Source organism: Rhea pennata, chromosome 1, assembly GCF_028389875.1.
Source record: "Rhea pennata isolate bPtePen1 chromosome 1, bPtePen1.pri, whole genome shotgun sequence".
Taxonomy (NCBI): Eukaryota; Metazoa; Chordata; class Aves; order Rheiformes; family Rheidae; genus Rhea; species Rhea pennata.
In genome coordinates, this window is record NC_084663.1 from 204788466 (window position 1) to 204802936 (window position 14471).

Sequence of the window (14471 nt, forward strand, 5' to 3'; positions counted from 1 at the left end):
AGAACATCTGCAACTATAAACTATTGTTTTACCTAAACGTCTAGATATGATGAGATACATGGAACTCCTTAAAAGACATAACTTAAACAATTTGTTAACAAGTCTTTTAAGGTAATACAAAACACTGTATTAAAATAATGGAGCTTTTTGTTGCATACAGGTGGACTTTGTTTTATTAGGTGGGGACCTTTTTCATGAAAACAAACCTTCCAGAAAAACAGTACACTCTTGTTTGGAGTCACTAAGAAAATACTGCATGGGTGATCGTCCTGTTCACTTTGAAATTTTGAGTGATCAGGCAGTTAATTTTCATTTTAGCAAGTAAGTATGTTTCTATAAACTATGGTGTGACCTGTTTGGCTCGCTTATTGATTAATGTATTGTGAATTTATGATTTACAATCTCTGTAACTAGAACCTTGAAATTTTAGGCCTGTGCAGGATAGCTTGTAGTGTCTCCTTATCTGTGATATTTTATGATCTAAGTCTATAAGTGACTGTTCACCATTTTTTGTGAAACTTCTAACTGTGTTGTAACCCCTGATACTTCTGTATAATGCATAGATTCTATCCTGTCAGTATGATATGAAGAAACTGACTTTCCTGATTTTACCACAGAACTTCATGTGAGTTCTTCGTACATTAAGAAAGGTTGCACAGCCCAGTCCACTGCTCTCACGTGTACCACACAGTGTATTACATAATTCTTCTCATAAACATGCCCCTTAAAAAACTGAACAAACCAAAAAACCCCAACTTTCTGCTGCCCAACTTTCATAGGAAGACCATGGATAAGAAGCTTTTTGCACTGCAGCTTAAACATACTTATAACTATTTAGTATTCATTTAGGCCACTATCATGATGTATTTATGGTGATACTCATTTGAAGAGAATATTGTGAATTGTCTGTGAACAAATTTACAGATAAATTTTTAACTTCTTTTTCTCTTCCTGTTCAGGTTTCCATGGGTGAACTATCAGGATGGAAATCTCAACATTTCTATTCCAATTTTTAGTATTCATGGCAATCATGATGATCCCACAGGGGTAATTATCATAGTTGTACTATTCTATTGTATTACAGAAATAATATTATAGAAATACAGGCTTTATTTTTCTTTGAGAACAGGCTAGCTGTAGTCTGCCATTTTACTTGTCACTTAAATCTTTCTGTATATCTTCAAGAGGTCTCCTAATTAGTGGCCACACGTTGAATGTGATGTTAAAAGGAAAGGGAGGAAGGAGATTAAGGGGTCCATATTGACTGTGTCTAATCTTTTAATTTACATGGAATTGTCATTAAGAAGAGAGGCACTTCTTATGCCAGGAAATGATAAATCTCCAGAAAGTTTCTTAAAAAAATAAATAAAAAAAATCTGTCTATAGGGACTGTAAGCCTTTTTCTTAAGGAAAGTAACTTCTTGACTTACTTCTAGGTAATGCATACCGTAGTTTTATCTTCTATTTAATTAACGTATATTTCCATGGAAGATAATTTAATAATGATCAAGTGATTATTTGAAAGTCAACAACTAGAAGTAAACAGGAAAAGTTAGTTGAAATACCACCAAAGGTATATGTTCTGCATTAATAATTACGGCGTTTGATATCTAATAGTTACTAATATTACCAATATATCACAGAGATGAGTGTTTTAACAGTGAATGTTTAACTTGGGAGCTACTGCTAAGTAGTTAATTTAACCAGATACTTTTTTGTAATATTTGAGAGACTGTGTCTGTTTTTATATGTCTTTTTTTTTTTTTTTTTTTTTTTTTTTTTTTCTGAACACTTCTAAAGGGCAGATGGCTGTTAAAATGAGGCAAAACTTGTAAGGCAAAGGTTTTTGCCTCTATACTGCTAAGTACTGAAAAATGCTATATATGGGGGAGGTTTCCAAGTGTAGAAATTACTTAAAAGAGATTCTCTTTTCTCCATTGAGATGTCTTTCACTTGGACTTTCATGGCTCTGATATTATTCTGACTACAATTTCTGCAAATGCTCTGTTGAAGATTTTTATATTTGTTTCTTACTATTTTCTATAGGCAGATGCACTGTGTGCATTGGATATTTTAAGCTGTGCAGGATTGCTGAATCACTTTGGACGTTCAACTTCTGTAGAGAAAATAGATATTAGTCCCATTTTATTGCGTAAAGGCAGAACAAAAATTGCCCTATATGGCTTAGGTAAGTGTTAGTCTGCCGGACCGTGGCTGGACTGATTATGTATTACCAAAATTCAGTAGATCCAAATTAAGTTGAAACAAAGATAGTTCAGCAACTAACACAAAGGTCTGAGTAATACTAAATTTAAGTGCATCAATTGTGTGTTCATACTCTTGCTCAGAAATGTATATGGACCAGCTGAATCCTTATTTTGTGATTTTTGCAGCAGAGCTTTTAATTTAGGTTTATGCCTTCATTTTTGCAGATCCACAATTGTTTTGTCTCTCTTGACAATTTGGATGTTCTGAGGAATGTCAAGTTTCTCCCCCTGTTGCAATTTCACTGTCCGCCACAAGAGTTTTGTTCTTATAAATCCTTCAATAAGTGTATTTCTGTCCTTCTAATAGTTTTAAATGAACCCTACTTAAGTTAGCCACAGTGTCTGTGCATTGAGTCAGGTCAATTGCACTCTAATTTCTCACTTCCCTTATATTATGCTTGCTTTCTTCTTTCCAGGTAAAACTTTAACTCTGAATATTTGTGTGCCATTTTGGTTTTGTTTAAAAGCGTAATTTGTCTGAGCAGAAAAGCAAGGTCTGGCTTGTCTCTCTGAAGTGGTTCTTAAGTAACATCTATCATATTTAACCTCAATTTCTTTCAAGATACTGATTTCATATTTTAAAGCTATTCTGTGCTGGTTTTCATCTTCATTTTGTCCCTTACTATTTCCTTCTCCACCTGCTCCTCAACCCTTGTTTCTTATTCAGACAGATTACGCTTGTCCACTTTCTCTCTGGAGAAGCAAATTGTTAAGATCTTCACTTTTCCCCCTTATTTTATGTCCAATCGTGAACGCTTAAACATTAATTTCTAAACAATTTTTGTAGCTAGAAGTGAAGTCCTAGCTGGCCGTGATTCCTTGTGTTTAATGAGATACTTTTAAAAACTTCTTAGGTATTTTAAGAATAAACAATGAGTGTTCTAATGTGGCAGTATAAAGTATTAAAAAGTATCTGAATTTCAAATAATCAGACCACTACTGGGAGACGTAATAACTTTTCTAAAGCACAGATGTTGGTACATCAAAATGTACATTCACAAAATGTTTCTTTGAGATTTTGACAGGATTATTTACCCTTCTGACCCTCTGATTCAGAGAGCATTTGTTCTTGTACAAATGGGGTAGACTCCATGTAGTATGTTACTGAAGTGCATCATGAATACTGTAACTGAATATGTGAATCGAGCATGGATAGTTTTTTTTTTTTTTTTTGATTGTTTTCCCTACCTTGTTTAAAAACATGGGAAATGATCAGTTTCCTGTTGTGCAGTAAAGCACAGAATTTTCCGAATTCACGGTTTTATTTTTTGTTTTGTAAGAGAATTTCAAAGTGAGTTTAAGAGCAAAATGAGTTTAAGATCACTGTCTCTAGTTGGTAGTATCTGTTTTTAGAATCATCTTTGCCACAAATTATACTTTTTATAATTGCATCGCATCTCTGACTTCTTGATCTGATTTTACCACAAAATTTGTCCTTCATGCTCTTTATTAATAAAGTTGCTATAAAATAAAAAGTTGGTTTACCAAACAATAATGATTTAATGTTTTCTATTTTATTTTTATTTACTTCAGGAGCCATTCCAGATGAGAGGTTGTATCGTATGTTTGTCAATAAACAAGTAACCATGCTGAGACCAAAAGAAGATGAGGATAGTTGGTTTAATTTGTTTGTGATTCACCAAAATAGGTAGCAATATTGATTGAATTAAGATAACTTTTAAACTTGCTATATTGTTTCATTAACTGCCTTTAAAAGAATATGGGAGAGAGAGAGAGATACTATTTGGTGCCTCTTGAGTTGCTGATTTCCTTTTTTGTTTGTTTGGTTTTTTTTCCTTTCCCCAAACCTAAATTTTTCCCAAATAAAAATATTGTTTTACAGCTGTTTTTGTTATAGAAAGATCATAAAGGAAGAGTTGAAATAAAGGAATTGGGAATGTTGGGAAATTGCTTCCTTGAATCTCATAGTTGAGGATAAGGCAAGGTTTGTATTATAAAACACTTCTAATTAAGTCTTAAGTCTACATGTTAGAACTGAAAAGAAAATCAACTGTGGATGCAGTTATATTGAGTTTACTATGTTAATTTGAGCCATAATTTGACAAGTACAAAATCTTTGTTTGTGCTATTACACTTCACAGAGCCTCTTGTATTGAGGCTGGCTACCACATGTTCTTTGTGCCTACATGTTCTCCCAGCTGTGTTAGTAGGAACAGGCAGAGTTCCTAGTAAGACTGGTACAGTTTTACAATCTTTTGTACAATCTCTTCCAGTTATTTCATACAGCTTTTCATGTATGAATGAATGCAGTCTTTATATGGGAGGTAGTGGTGAGGCAGAAGTACAAGGATAGGGCTGAGATAACACCGTGTACTGGTCTCTGTCCAGTAGTCTGAAGGAGCTCCCTCGTTTTCTATCTTAGGAGACCTACCTAGGTAATAATAAAGAGGAAAAGGAGAGGGGTGAGGGCTGTCCATATCTGTTTAAATCAGCCTTTTTGACTTCACTGCTATTTTAAAAATAAAAAATGTTTGAGGCGCTGTAAAAGCATTAATGTAGAGGAAAACTAAAGATCATGCAAGCCAAGTAAAAAAGAGGAAGGAAAGAGTCCTAAATAAAAGGTAGGAAGTAGAAATGAATGGGGTTTATTTAGAACAGAAAAATGCTAATGAAAACTCCCTATGTAAGTTGAATGTTTTCCTAGCTTGAATCAGTATAAGTTGCCTTTTTGTTTAGCCAAACACTTTAACAATTCATACTTGCATAGGAAATAAAGAGTACTTGGTATGAAATGTCAGATATTTTTACTGAGATGTCTCTGTCACTCTAAATCACACTTAGGTGATTTATTATTATCCACCTTCCCTTCCTCCCCTCACCCCCATGACTGTATATATTCTGATTATTTTTCTCTTCTTTTGAACAGGAGCAAACATGGAGCCACCAACTACATTCCAGAACAATTTTTAGATGACTTTATTAATCTCGTTGTGTGGGGTCATGAACATGAGTGTAAAATAGCTCCAGCCCAAAATGAACAGCAACGTTTCTATGTTTCTCAGCCTGGAAGTTCAGTGGTGACATCTCTGTCCCCAGGAGAAGCTGTGAAGAAGTGTGTGATTTCTTTTTGTTTGGTTGGTTTTGTTCTTGTTTATATTTTACCTTGTTTCTTTTCTATGTTGTGTTAATAATTACATTTATGTAGCCTAGAAAAATATTTTTAAAAAGTATAAAAGAACTGGTGTTACAGTGCAGATAATTCTTATAACGTAAATAATAAATGAAGTAGAATCAGTGCTTATAACAACTTTGCTTCACTTAGGATTAAATCTAACATTTGATGCAAAGACGACCCAACTCATCCATGGTGAGGGCTCATCCTTGAACTACAAGAGGCTGTTTATATGTCCTTGTATGTGGAACAAGCATAGTATAACTCTTAGAACTGAAGTTTGGGATGATCAGTCCTGAAGTACAGATTTGAGAACTTGCTATGTCTTTTATGTGTTTGTCTCTAAAACAAACATGAACTTAGAACAATCTTTTTGTACCTTAGTTATGTTAGGGTTTTTCTTCTAGTAAGTTACGTTTCTCTTTGTAGACACATTGGTTTGCTGCATGTTAAAGGGAAGAGAATGAAAATGCAAAAGATTCCTCTAGAGACAGTACGAAGTTTCCACATGGAGGATGTTGTTCTAGCTGATCATCCAGATCTTTTTAATCCAGACAATCCTAAAGTAACTCAGGCAATACAAGCATTCTGCATGGAAAAGGTAATTGGTATACTGACAACATATGGATAGGAAATGTGGTCTGTGACTCGTTTAAGACTGGAAAAATAGAAATCTTATTTCTTGCTCTATAGCATTTGGGTTTGACTGAGGCTGTCTTTCCATACGAACCTAATTTTGTGATGTTCACTGCAACCTTCATTCCCAGATTCCCTGATGGGAATGACCTACTGAAGGAATCCTAGGCTGAGGAGCTAGGGCAGGCATATTGGTTGCTCTTGTATCTTTAGTCTACATTAATCTCTCGTTGCTTTCCTGTAGAAATACTGATTCAGCAAAAGATAGCAGCTAAAATGCTGTAGAGTAGAACAGTATGAACGATCGCTGGTGTGGGACTGTTGGACTAACCTCTGTGTGAAGGATAAGCTTTTTTTTTTTGTCACCTTCCTATGGCTTTTGGCTGGATCTTGGTATGTAGGTGTGTTCAGGACCGAGGCCCATAATGTAGTTCTCTCTTTTTATAGCCTTGCTCCTCCCTCCACTTCCGCCACTCCCTGAGTCTAATTTTGGATTGGATTTATTGTATCTATATTGGATAAATTTTAAAATTATGCTTGAAGGGTCCAGACATCTTTAGGAGAATAAAGTTCAAGTTCCACCTGAATATGAGGAAGAATTTCTTCACAGAGTGACAGAGCACTGGACCAGGTGGCCCAGAGAGGTTGTGGGGTCTCCTTCTCTGGAGATCTTCAAGGCCTGCCTGGATGCAACCCTATCTACCATGCTCTAGGTGACCCTGCTGAGCAGGGGGGTTGGACTAGATGATCTCCAGAGGTCCCTTCCAACCTTACTGATCCTGTGAAACTGAAGACTTAGTTTTGTTTTATAGGTTGAAATGATGCTGGATAACGCAGAAAGGGAACGTCTGGGAAATCCACGCCAGCCAGAGAAGCCTCTCATAAGATTACGAGTAAGACATTGTTCAGTGTGGGTTGATTTGTTCTAAAAAGTCACTTTGAAAAGTTTACATGAAGTAGTGCTGTATGTTTAAAGGTATAATATGCAAAATTTCTTATTGTTTACGGGCAAATATGAACAGTCTTCGTCCTGCAGCCAAGTTAGCCCGTTTTATAACTAATATTTTATATTAAAGGATGAGAATGTAAGTGTACTTCCTTGCTGCTTTTCTGAACAAGAGGATCAAAAGATATTTACAGAGTGGGTTTTCTGTAATTTTTTTTTTTTTTTTTTTTTTTTTTTTGGGGGGGGGGTGGCTTTTTTGGTCATATTCTTGTGTTTGTTTGTAATATAATATATGAAAGCTTTCCTGAAGGCTAGGAAAGGAAACAAGCTGGGAAGAAGTTAGGAATCTGGGCCTTTATTAACTATTCTACGTAATATAGTACAGCACTGATCCCAATTTTTTTTTTTATTTTTGCCTTTGAAGTGTAACAAAATAATCTTGGTCTACATGGCTTCTTTGTTTCTGTTTGTTTCATCTTTAAATTTCTCCTTTCCTCTCTTAGGTTGATTATACAGGAGGCTTTGAACCATTCAGTGTCCATCGTTTTAGCCAGAAGTATGTGGATAGGATAGCTAACCCAAAAGACATCATACACTTTTTCAGGCATCGTGAGCAAAAAGAGAAGAATGGTAATTACAAAGGAAAGGCTAAACATCATTGGCTTTCCTTAATGTTCATTCCCCCCACCCTTTTCATTTTTTTGCTACTCCACTGTTGCAAAAGCTTGGTGTCTTGCCATCTCATTTCTTATAGAAAGAGTAAAGGTGTAATCTTACTCAAGTGTAAATATTGCACAAGTATTCCACTTCTATTTCTTGGTTTTGTCTTAAATTTTGATATTTGATGCAGCATCAAATATCAGAAGTAGTTCATAAATAATTCCTATTTTGTCCTCTAATCTTAATGAGTTGCCTGCAGTGCTGCATATAGCCCCCTATAGGCAGGAATCTCTTTCAAACTGAATTATTCTGATTCTATGACAATTACCATGAAGGGCATTAAACATCTCATTTCTGGGATTTTCAGCATGAGATCTTTGACTTTGGGGCACCCCGTAGGAAAAAAGTGGAGTGTTATGCTTTTTTCATCTTTTTTTTTTCATGTTATTGATACAGGAAATAATTAGTTTATGCCTAAAATACCAATAGAGGGGGGATGTGCCTGAGAGACTTTTTCATTAAAAGACAAACAAACAGTCCCAATGTGCAATAGCATTTTGCTTGCCATAACTAATCATGTATGTGAGATGCTGTTTTTAGCTTGCTCTAGGTAGTCTCTATTCAAGCATTTCTACAAAATAAATAATAGATGTTGTAATGCTTCTCCCTGTGCCTAGAATTTTTAAGAAATGGTTAATAAATGTTGACAATTTTGCCCTAATGGTAGTCACTAATGAAAATGCAGCTTGCATAAGAACATACTGTGCTGATCTGAAGAACTGTTAATATAGCACATTAGTGCATTTTATGTGCTCCGCTTCCATTGGCAGTGTTTTCTTATGCTGTCATTTCTATGAAGTTCAAAACATTACATATTACAAATAAAAACTGCACTTAATGAGGTTTTTACTTTTTTGAATATTGTTGTTTTATTCTTGGCTTGCTTATTTATTTTTTGTTTTGTTTTATTAGTTGCATAATCTTATTAACACATTCAGAATATGGGATAGCTACCACAGTTCTCATTGTACTGAGTCAAATGCATTTTCATTTGTTTACTTAATATGCATCTCAGCTTCAGAAGCCTTTATACAAGCTAGATGGCTAGTTTGAGAGTTTGAAGAACTTTATTTTTGGTATCTACTAGAGATGCAGTTCTGTCTTATACAATTATTGCACCTGTTATATTTATCTCTTTCAGTACATTAGACTATGGTTTTAATAATAAACCTCTATGTATAAAAGAGACCACAATTCCTAATAGGCCTATATTAATATTTTTTCCTGTTATCGTCAGTGGGGTGATAGTAATTAAAAGCTGCTAACTCTTACTTTTACATAAACAGTGGGTGATAGTGCCAAAATGCTTTTCTGTTCTAGACAATGATGTTAATTTTGGAAAACTGGTTAGCAGACCTGCTTCTGAGGGGACAACGCTGAGGGTGGAGGACCTTGTAAAGCAATATTTTCAGACAGCAGAGAAGGTATCTTTGTATCTTTTATGAATTTGTTTGTGGTATATCATGTTTTGATCATCTTTGCATGTGTTCCTTAATGAAAGTAGTGTGGTCTGAAAAGTTTTTATTACACCCAGGGGTATAACCTATTTCCTCTATAAATGTATCTGTATTCCTGTATAAAGTGTATGTCTTAGGTTAACAAGTAGTCCTTGTGTGTAGGATATGTGAATGCATACTCTTTTGTCATAAAAACTCTTCATATGAACTTGTAGTATCTACCCTGTACTAAATGATGTGTCCTGCTCTTACAGGAGGAAGATGTGAGGTAGCATTCTCTGAGAGCTACCATAACTTAGTTTAGGCTCAGCACATGGCCATACTGGTTACTGTTACCAGCTCACTTGAAGTAACGTGTTATCTTACAGTACTTTGTCCACAAACTGTGTCCTCAGACATACTGCAGTTCCACATTATATTTAAAATGGAGGGAGTAAGAGGAAGACAAAAATGCTTATTTTGCTTTCTGCCCACCTTTTTGTTAAGCTTGATTTATCCCCTTGTCCTCACACCAGTGCTGCAAGGCCTTGGGTAAAAAATAATAATAATCAGTGAGTCAGGACACCCAAATACATGATCTAGATGACCAAGCATAACTCAAACTACTTCAGTACCTGCTTTGCAGAAAATCATTAGAATACGGATTCCCAAAGATATATATGTTTAGGATGGGATTACTCTTGCCTAACCTTAGACACATCAGGTGCCTGTATCTGGTTGGGATGAATCATGCCCTGGAGGTGCTAGTTTGCCTTCTGAATATTAAAGGGAGCCCAGGCATTTGTTCAAACGTGCTACCCCTAATTTCCTTGGGAAGGGAAGCAATGTCAAGCAGAGGGCACTGCATATAATCTGCAGTCTTCTTACACCATCCTCTCACCTTGTTCGTACATTCCATATAAACAACTCAATTACTGGTCCCCCCATTTCTGAAGCCTGCTTCAGCTGATTAGCATCTATAAAGATGTTGAAGAATCTATCAGTGTTCCAGCGAGGCTTGCAGTAGGAGGTTAATACATTTTTAAGTTAACACTAGTAATGAAGAGAAAAAAGCATATTGTGTCCCAAAATGATGGTAAAGATCATCTACCTTAAACATTTACCTTATCTTAAGCTGTGCTATCAAAGATTATGCATCAGGTTCTCTAAACACCTAATCTTCTGTGATCAGGGAAACTAAACAGTCCTTGTTGGATCCCTAGGTGCCACAGGGCTGTAGCTGGATGTTCAACAAATATTAGACTAAAGATAGCTAACAAATATCAGACCCTGTTCAGTTCCACTGTTGCTGGTGAACTGAGGCCTGGGAATTAAAATCACTGCTGTTCATCTCTTTAGTGTGTTTCCCTTTGGAAGAAAACTTACTGCTGGAAGTCATCATTAAAATTGTCATTACAATCAGTCATTCTTTTGTGATGGTCGTTTTATTATTTTTTGTTAACTTCTTGTTTTTGTGATAGCTATAGAATTCCTCTGCTGAGCTTTCCCCTGCCTCTGCCACCTGAGATGGCTTTAGTCTCCTGATGCTGCTCACAAAAGAGTTCATAGGGGACATCTAGAAGGATCTAAAACCTTTAAGCATATATAATGCTTATTACCAAGAAATTAATGTAGTTTACAAACAAAACAGAATGCAATTCAAATATGAGTATCCATGTTTTGAGAAAGAAATCCATGCATTTTTTCCTTATTCTATTGGGGAAGGAGGGTAGAGGAGAGAAGAGAGAGTGACAGAGAAAGAACACAAGTAGCTTCTACTACTTTGACAGCATGATATCTGTAGTAATATCTAGATAAACAAGTAACAACTACTGGTGTTTACAGAACTGCATGTCAGCAGAGCAGACTTCTGTTGAATAGCTCTTGATGCTTCATAATAAAAATTTTCACTGTTCTGAAACTGCCACTTTTTGATATTAGAATTTTACAGTAATTCTAAGCAAGTTGTCTTTTCTTTATAGTCCATCATTAATAATTCAGTGTCTGTTTTTAAGAGCTTTTTTTTTTTTTTTTTTTTTTTTTTTTACTTCTCTGCAAGTTAATCTTACTTTGGTTTAAAGAAAAGAGGAGAACTAGAAAAGAGTACAGTTTACTTTCTTACCTTTCTCAGTAATACCTTCAAGACAAATTATTTTACATATGTAAATTGTAATTCATAAACATTGTAATTTCTTTACTTTTTATGAATTTTTTTTGACTAATCTGGAAAACATTAAGTATATCATGCTAATAGCAAGAGGGTTGTAACTATATCTGTTTGCTTTTAGCTCTGCTATTCTCTGAAATCTTCAATGCATATTACTTTTTCTGGAACCAACTTAATGTATTATTTACCAGATACAGCAGGCATGTTGCTTGTTTTTTGTGATAGTAGATGCTTCTTAACAATTTTCCCTCTTTTTTAAAGAAAGTACAGCTTTCACTTCTAACTGAAAGAGGAATGGGAGAAGCAGTGCAGGAGTTTGTGGACAAAGAAGAAAAAGATGCTATAGAAGAGTTGGTGAAATTTCAACTAGAAAAAACACAGAGGTTTCTTAAGGAGCGTCGCACTGATGCAGAGGAGGAAAAAATAGATGAGGAGGTAGTATATACTGTAAATCTTAATTCTTTAAAAGAGTTCAAGACAGATAGTAGAAAAGCACACTTGTCTGTAGTCAGTCACCTTTGTCCTGGAATTAATTAATGTGACGGTGATCAAGTTTAAACGGGTAGTTTAAAAGCTTGTATTACAACCATGTTTTTTGTTACGTTTATACTGATTCCCACTTTATTTGCACACACATATGGATAAAAAAGATCTGCCAATCCTGAGAGGCATGTATACACGTATACTTAGAATTTGCCCTCTAGCTGTTACACTAAATAATCTTAAGTACAAACACCCATTCACTCTAATAATCTTGCCCTGAAGGACAGAGACTAAATGGACAAATTATATCATCATCTGGTTAACTCTTAGTATCTTTCTTACCCTAGATACAAACATGTAATATGATGATATAAGCATATGTGATATGCTAATATTTTCCTATTAGAGCACACTTCTTAAAAGTAAGAATCTTAGTATCTCTAAGAATCTCATACCAGCTTAGACCAAAGGTCAATCAAGACCGGTGTGCCGTCTTCAACTGCATGTGCTTAAATTAATCTGTTCTTAACTTTTTCATAACGGCTTAGGAAAGAGTACATGAACAGGGCAAGCATAAAGACATTCTCTTCAAGTTATATACTACCTTCTAACTGCTTGCAACTCAAGGTCATTTGGAGCCAAATCTGGTTTCTGTGCATATAGTAACACTTAGCAGATTTCTCCATTAACTTCTTGAGTTTTTGCTTGAGCCCATGTAAAGTTATATTCAAGCATGGTATGCCAAGGAGTTCTGCAGCTTAACTGTGCACTGTGTAAAGAATATCCTTGAGTGTGTAGGGGAGAGGGGGAAAGATTGCACTTATCTTCTTGCCTGTGTTTTAATTCATGAGGGATTGAAAGATACCATAAATAATCAGTGCCTGCAAGTTTTCTATGCCACTTGAGAGGTTTTTGTTTTGTCTTTTGGATTAATTTCATCTTCTTGCGTTTTCCCCCTCATATCTTTTCCCCTTGACAAGTTGAACTTCTGGTTGTACATACATTGCAATGTTTGCTTCCTTGCAATTTAATTTCCTTTTAACTTGCCTCTTCATCTCAACCTCCTCTTTTCTAGTTACTCGTATTTCACTGTCCCTTAATAGTTAATTACCTACATTTTGCTTCTCTTGAGCATAATGGCGCCTACTTTTCATCATGTACCAAGGTTCCTTCCCCCCCCCCCCCCAATGACGTAGTTACCAGCGAGTTCACACTAACGTGAGAGTCTTAAACAGCCCATAATGTAAGTATGGAAAATAAGTAGGAAGGAAGAGGCTCTAAACAAACTGTTATACTGTTACTGCACTTATGTTCTCCTCTAGCTTGGGCAGCCACTTGAGGTTTGGGAAGGAGGAAATTTTTATTTATTTATTTATTTTAAGTGAGTATTGCAACTTTTGAGCCTCTCTGAGCTCTAGACATTTGTATTTACTTTGACATTTTACCAGGGCATTCTGGAGTTGATTCAAGATACTTTGTACTTATCATTTGAAATTTTTGATAGCAGAGTAGTTAGAGCCTTTCTGTATCTCCCAAAGTAGTAGAATGTATTGGATATCTGGGAATGGAGCGGTTGGTCTCTTCTCTTCAAAACCTTCCTTGAAAAATAATTGTTGTTCTGCTTCCATTTAAAACAAATCTACACTCACGGTGCTGTGTTTAGATTTCCAGAAACAAGTCAATTGAGCTTGAAGTTATATTTCAGAGATCAAGACTTCTTGCTTTTCTTGTGTTTTGAGACTTGTATGAAATAAACTACTATTTTGATTTTTTTTTTTTAATTCAGGTGCGAAGATTTAGGGAGAGTAGAAGAAAGAATACTGAAGAAGAGGATGAGGAAGTCCGTGAGGTACTTTGAGTTATGAATGCAGACTGAAGAATGAAATCTTGACTTTGGCATATAAATGAAGTCACTTAGTAGTACCTGAACATGGTTCTTGAGGAAAAAGTGCTTATCTGCCTAGGAAAGATTAGCATGGCTTTTGATCATTCTTGGTATAATATGTGCCTAAGCTACTGCTTGATTTGGCTTTAAAGTCTCTTTTCTTGTGTAAATTCTTTTGTGAGCCTGAATGTCCAGTAGTCCTTACTTTGAGCTGAGGTCATCAATGAAGATCTAATCAGTGGAGCCTAGAGGGTGCTTCATCTGAGTAAGTGTATATATCTGGCATAAAATGGTCTAAATTCTTCAGTAAGCTTCACTGACCATACTTTATTAACCATCTCCATTATGTATGAGACATTAGGTAACTGCTTCACATACATACATCAAAATCAAATAAGATGAATACTTGACCCCAGTTTTTGACAGATTTCTTTGACTTCCGTAAAGCCGTGGATTAGGGTCTTCTAAGCCTGATTTTTTTTAATATATATATATTGCTACTAGGATTTAATACTGCTGTGTTTCATCTTTTAAGATTCTTTTCCTATAGCACTTACTGTTCCCTTTTAGGCAATGACCAGAGCTAGAGCCCACAGATCCGAAGATGCAATTCTTGCCTCAGCCTCCAGTGATGAAGAACTCATGGATATTGGGATAAAAGCCACTGGGGATTCAGATGACAACCTTCCTTCAACAATGAGCCGAGGAAGGGGTAGGGGAAGAGGTAGGGCAAGAGGTGCAAGAGGACAAAATTCAACAGCAAGAAGATCATCTCAAAGGGGAAGAGGTAAGAAATAA

General features: G+C 35.6%; 1 protein-coding gene across 2 annotated transcripts in view; it reads left to right on the plus strand.

The window, feature by feature from the left end:
* Nucleotides 1–14471, plus strand: part of MRE11 (MRE11 homolog, double strand break repair nuclease) — a 28484-nt gene that overhangs the window by 6431 nt on the left and 7582 nt on the right. The window contains exons 4-15 of one of the 2 annotated variants that reach the window (XM_062567327.1): nucleotides 161–321; nucleotides 960–1047; nucleotides 2047–2188; nucleotides 3801–3915; nucleotides 5155–5340; nucleotides 5830–6001; nucleotides 6849–6929; nucleotides 7486–7612; nucleotides 9023–9126; nucleotides 11567–11740; nucleotides 13575–13637; nucleotides 14244–14460. In XM_062567327.1, the coding sequence (XP_062423311.1) occupies nucleotides 161–321; nucleotides 960–1047; nucleotides 2047–2188; nucleotides 3801–3915; nucleotides 5155–5340; nucleotides 5830–6001; nucleotides 6849–6929; nucleotides 7486–7612; nucleotides 9023–9126; nucleotides 11567–11740; nucleotides 13575–13637; nucleotides 14244–14460 (1630 nt within the window). The remainder of the gene's footprint in view (nucleotides 1–160; nucleotides 322–959; nucleotides 1048–2046; nucleotides 2189–3800; nucleotides 3916–5154; nucleotides 5341–5829; nucleotides 6002–6848; nucleotides 6930–7485; nucleotides 7613–9022; nucleotides 9127–11566; nucleotides 11741–13574; nucleotides 13638–14243; nucleotides 14461–14471) is intronic. The other variant, XM_062567328.1, reaches the window with a different exon arrangement.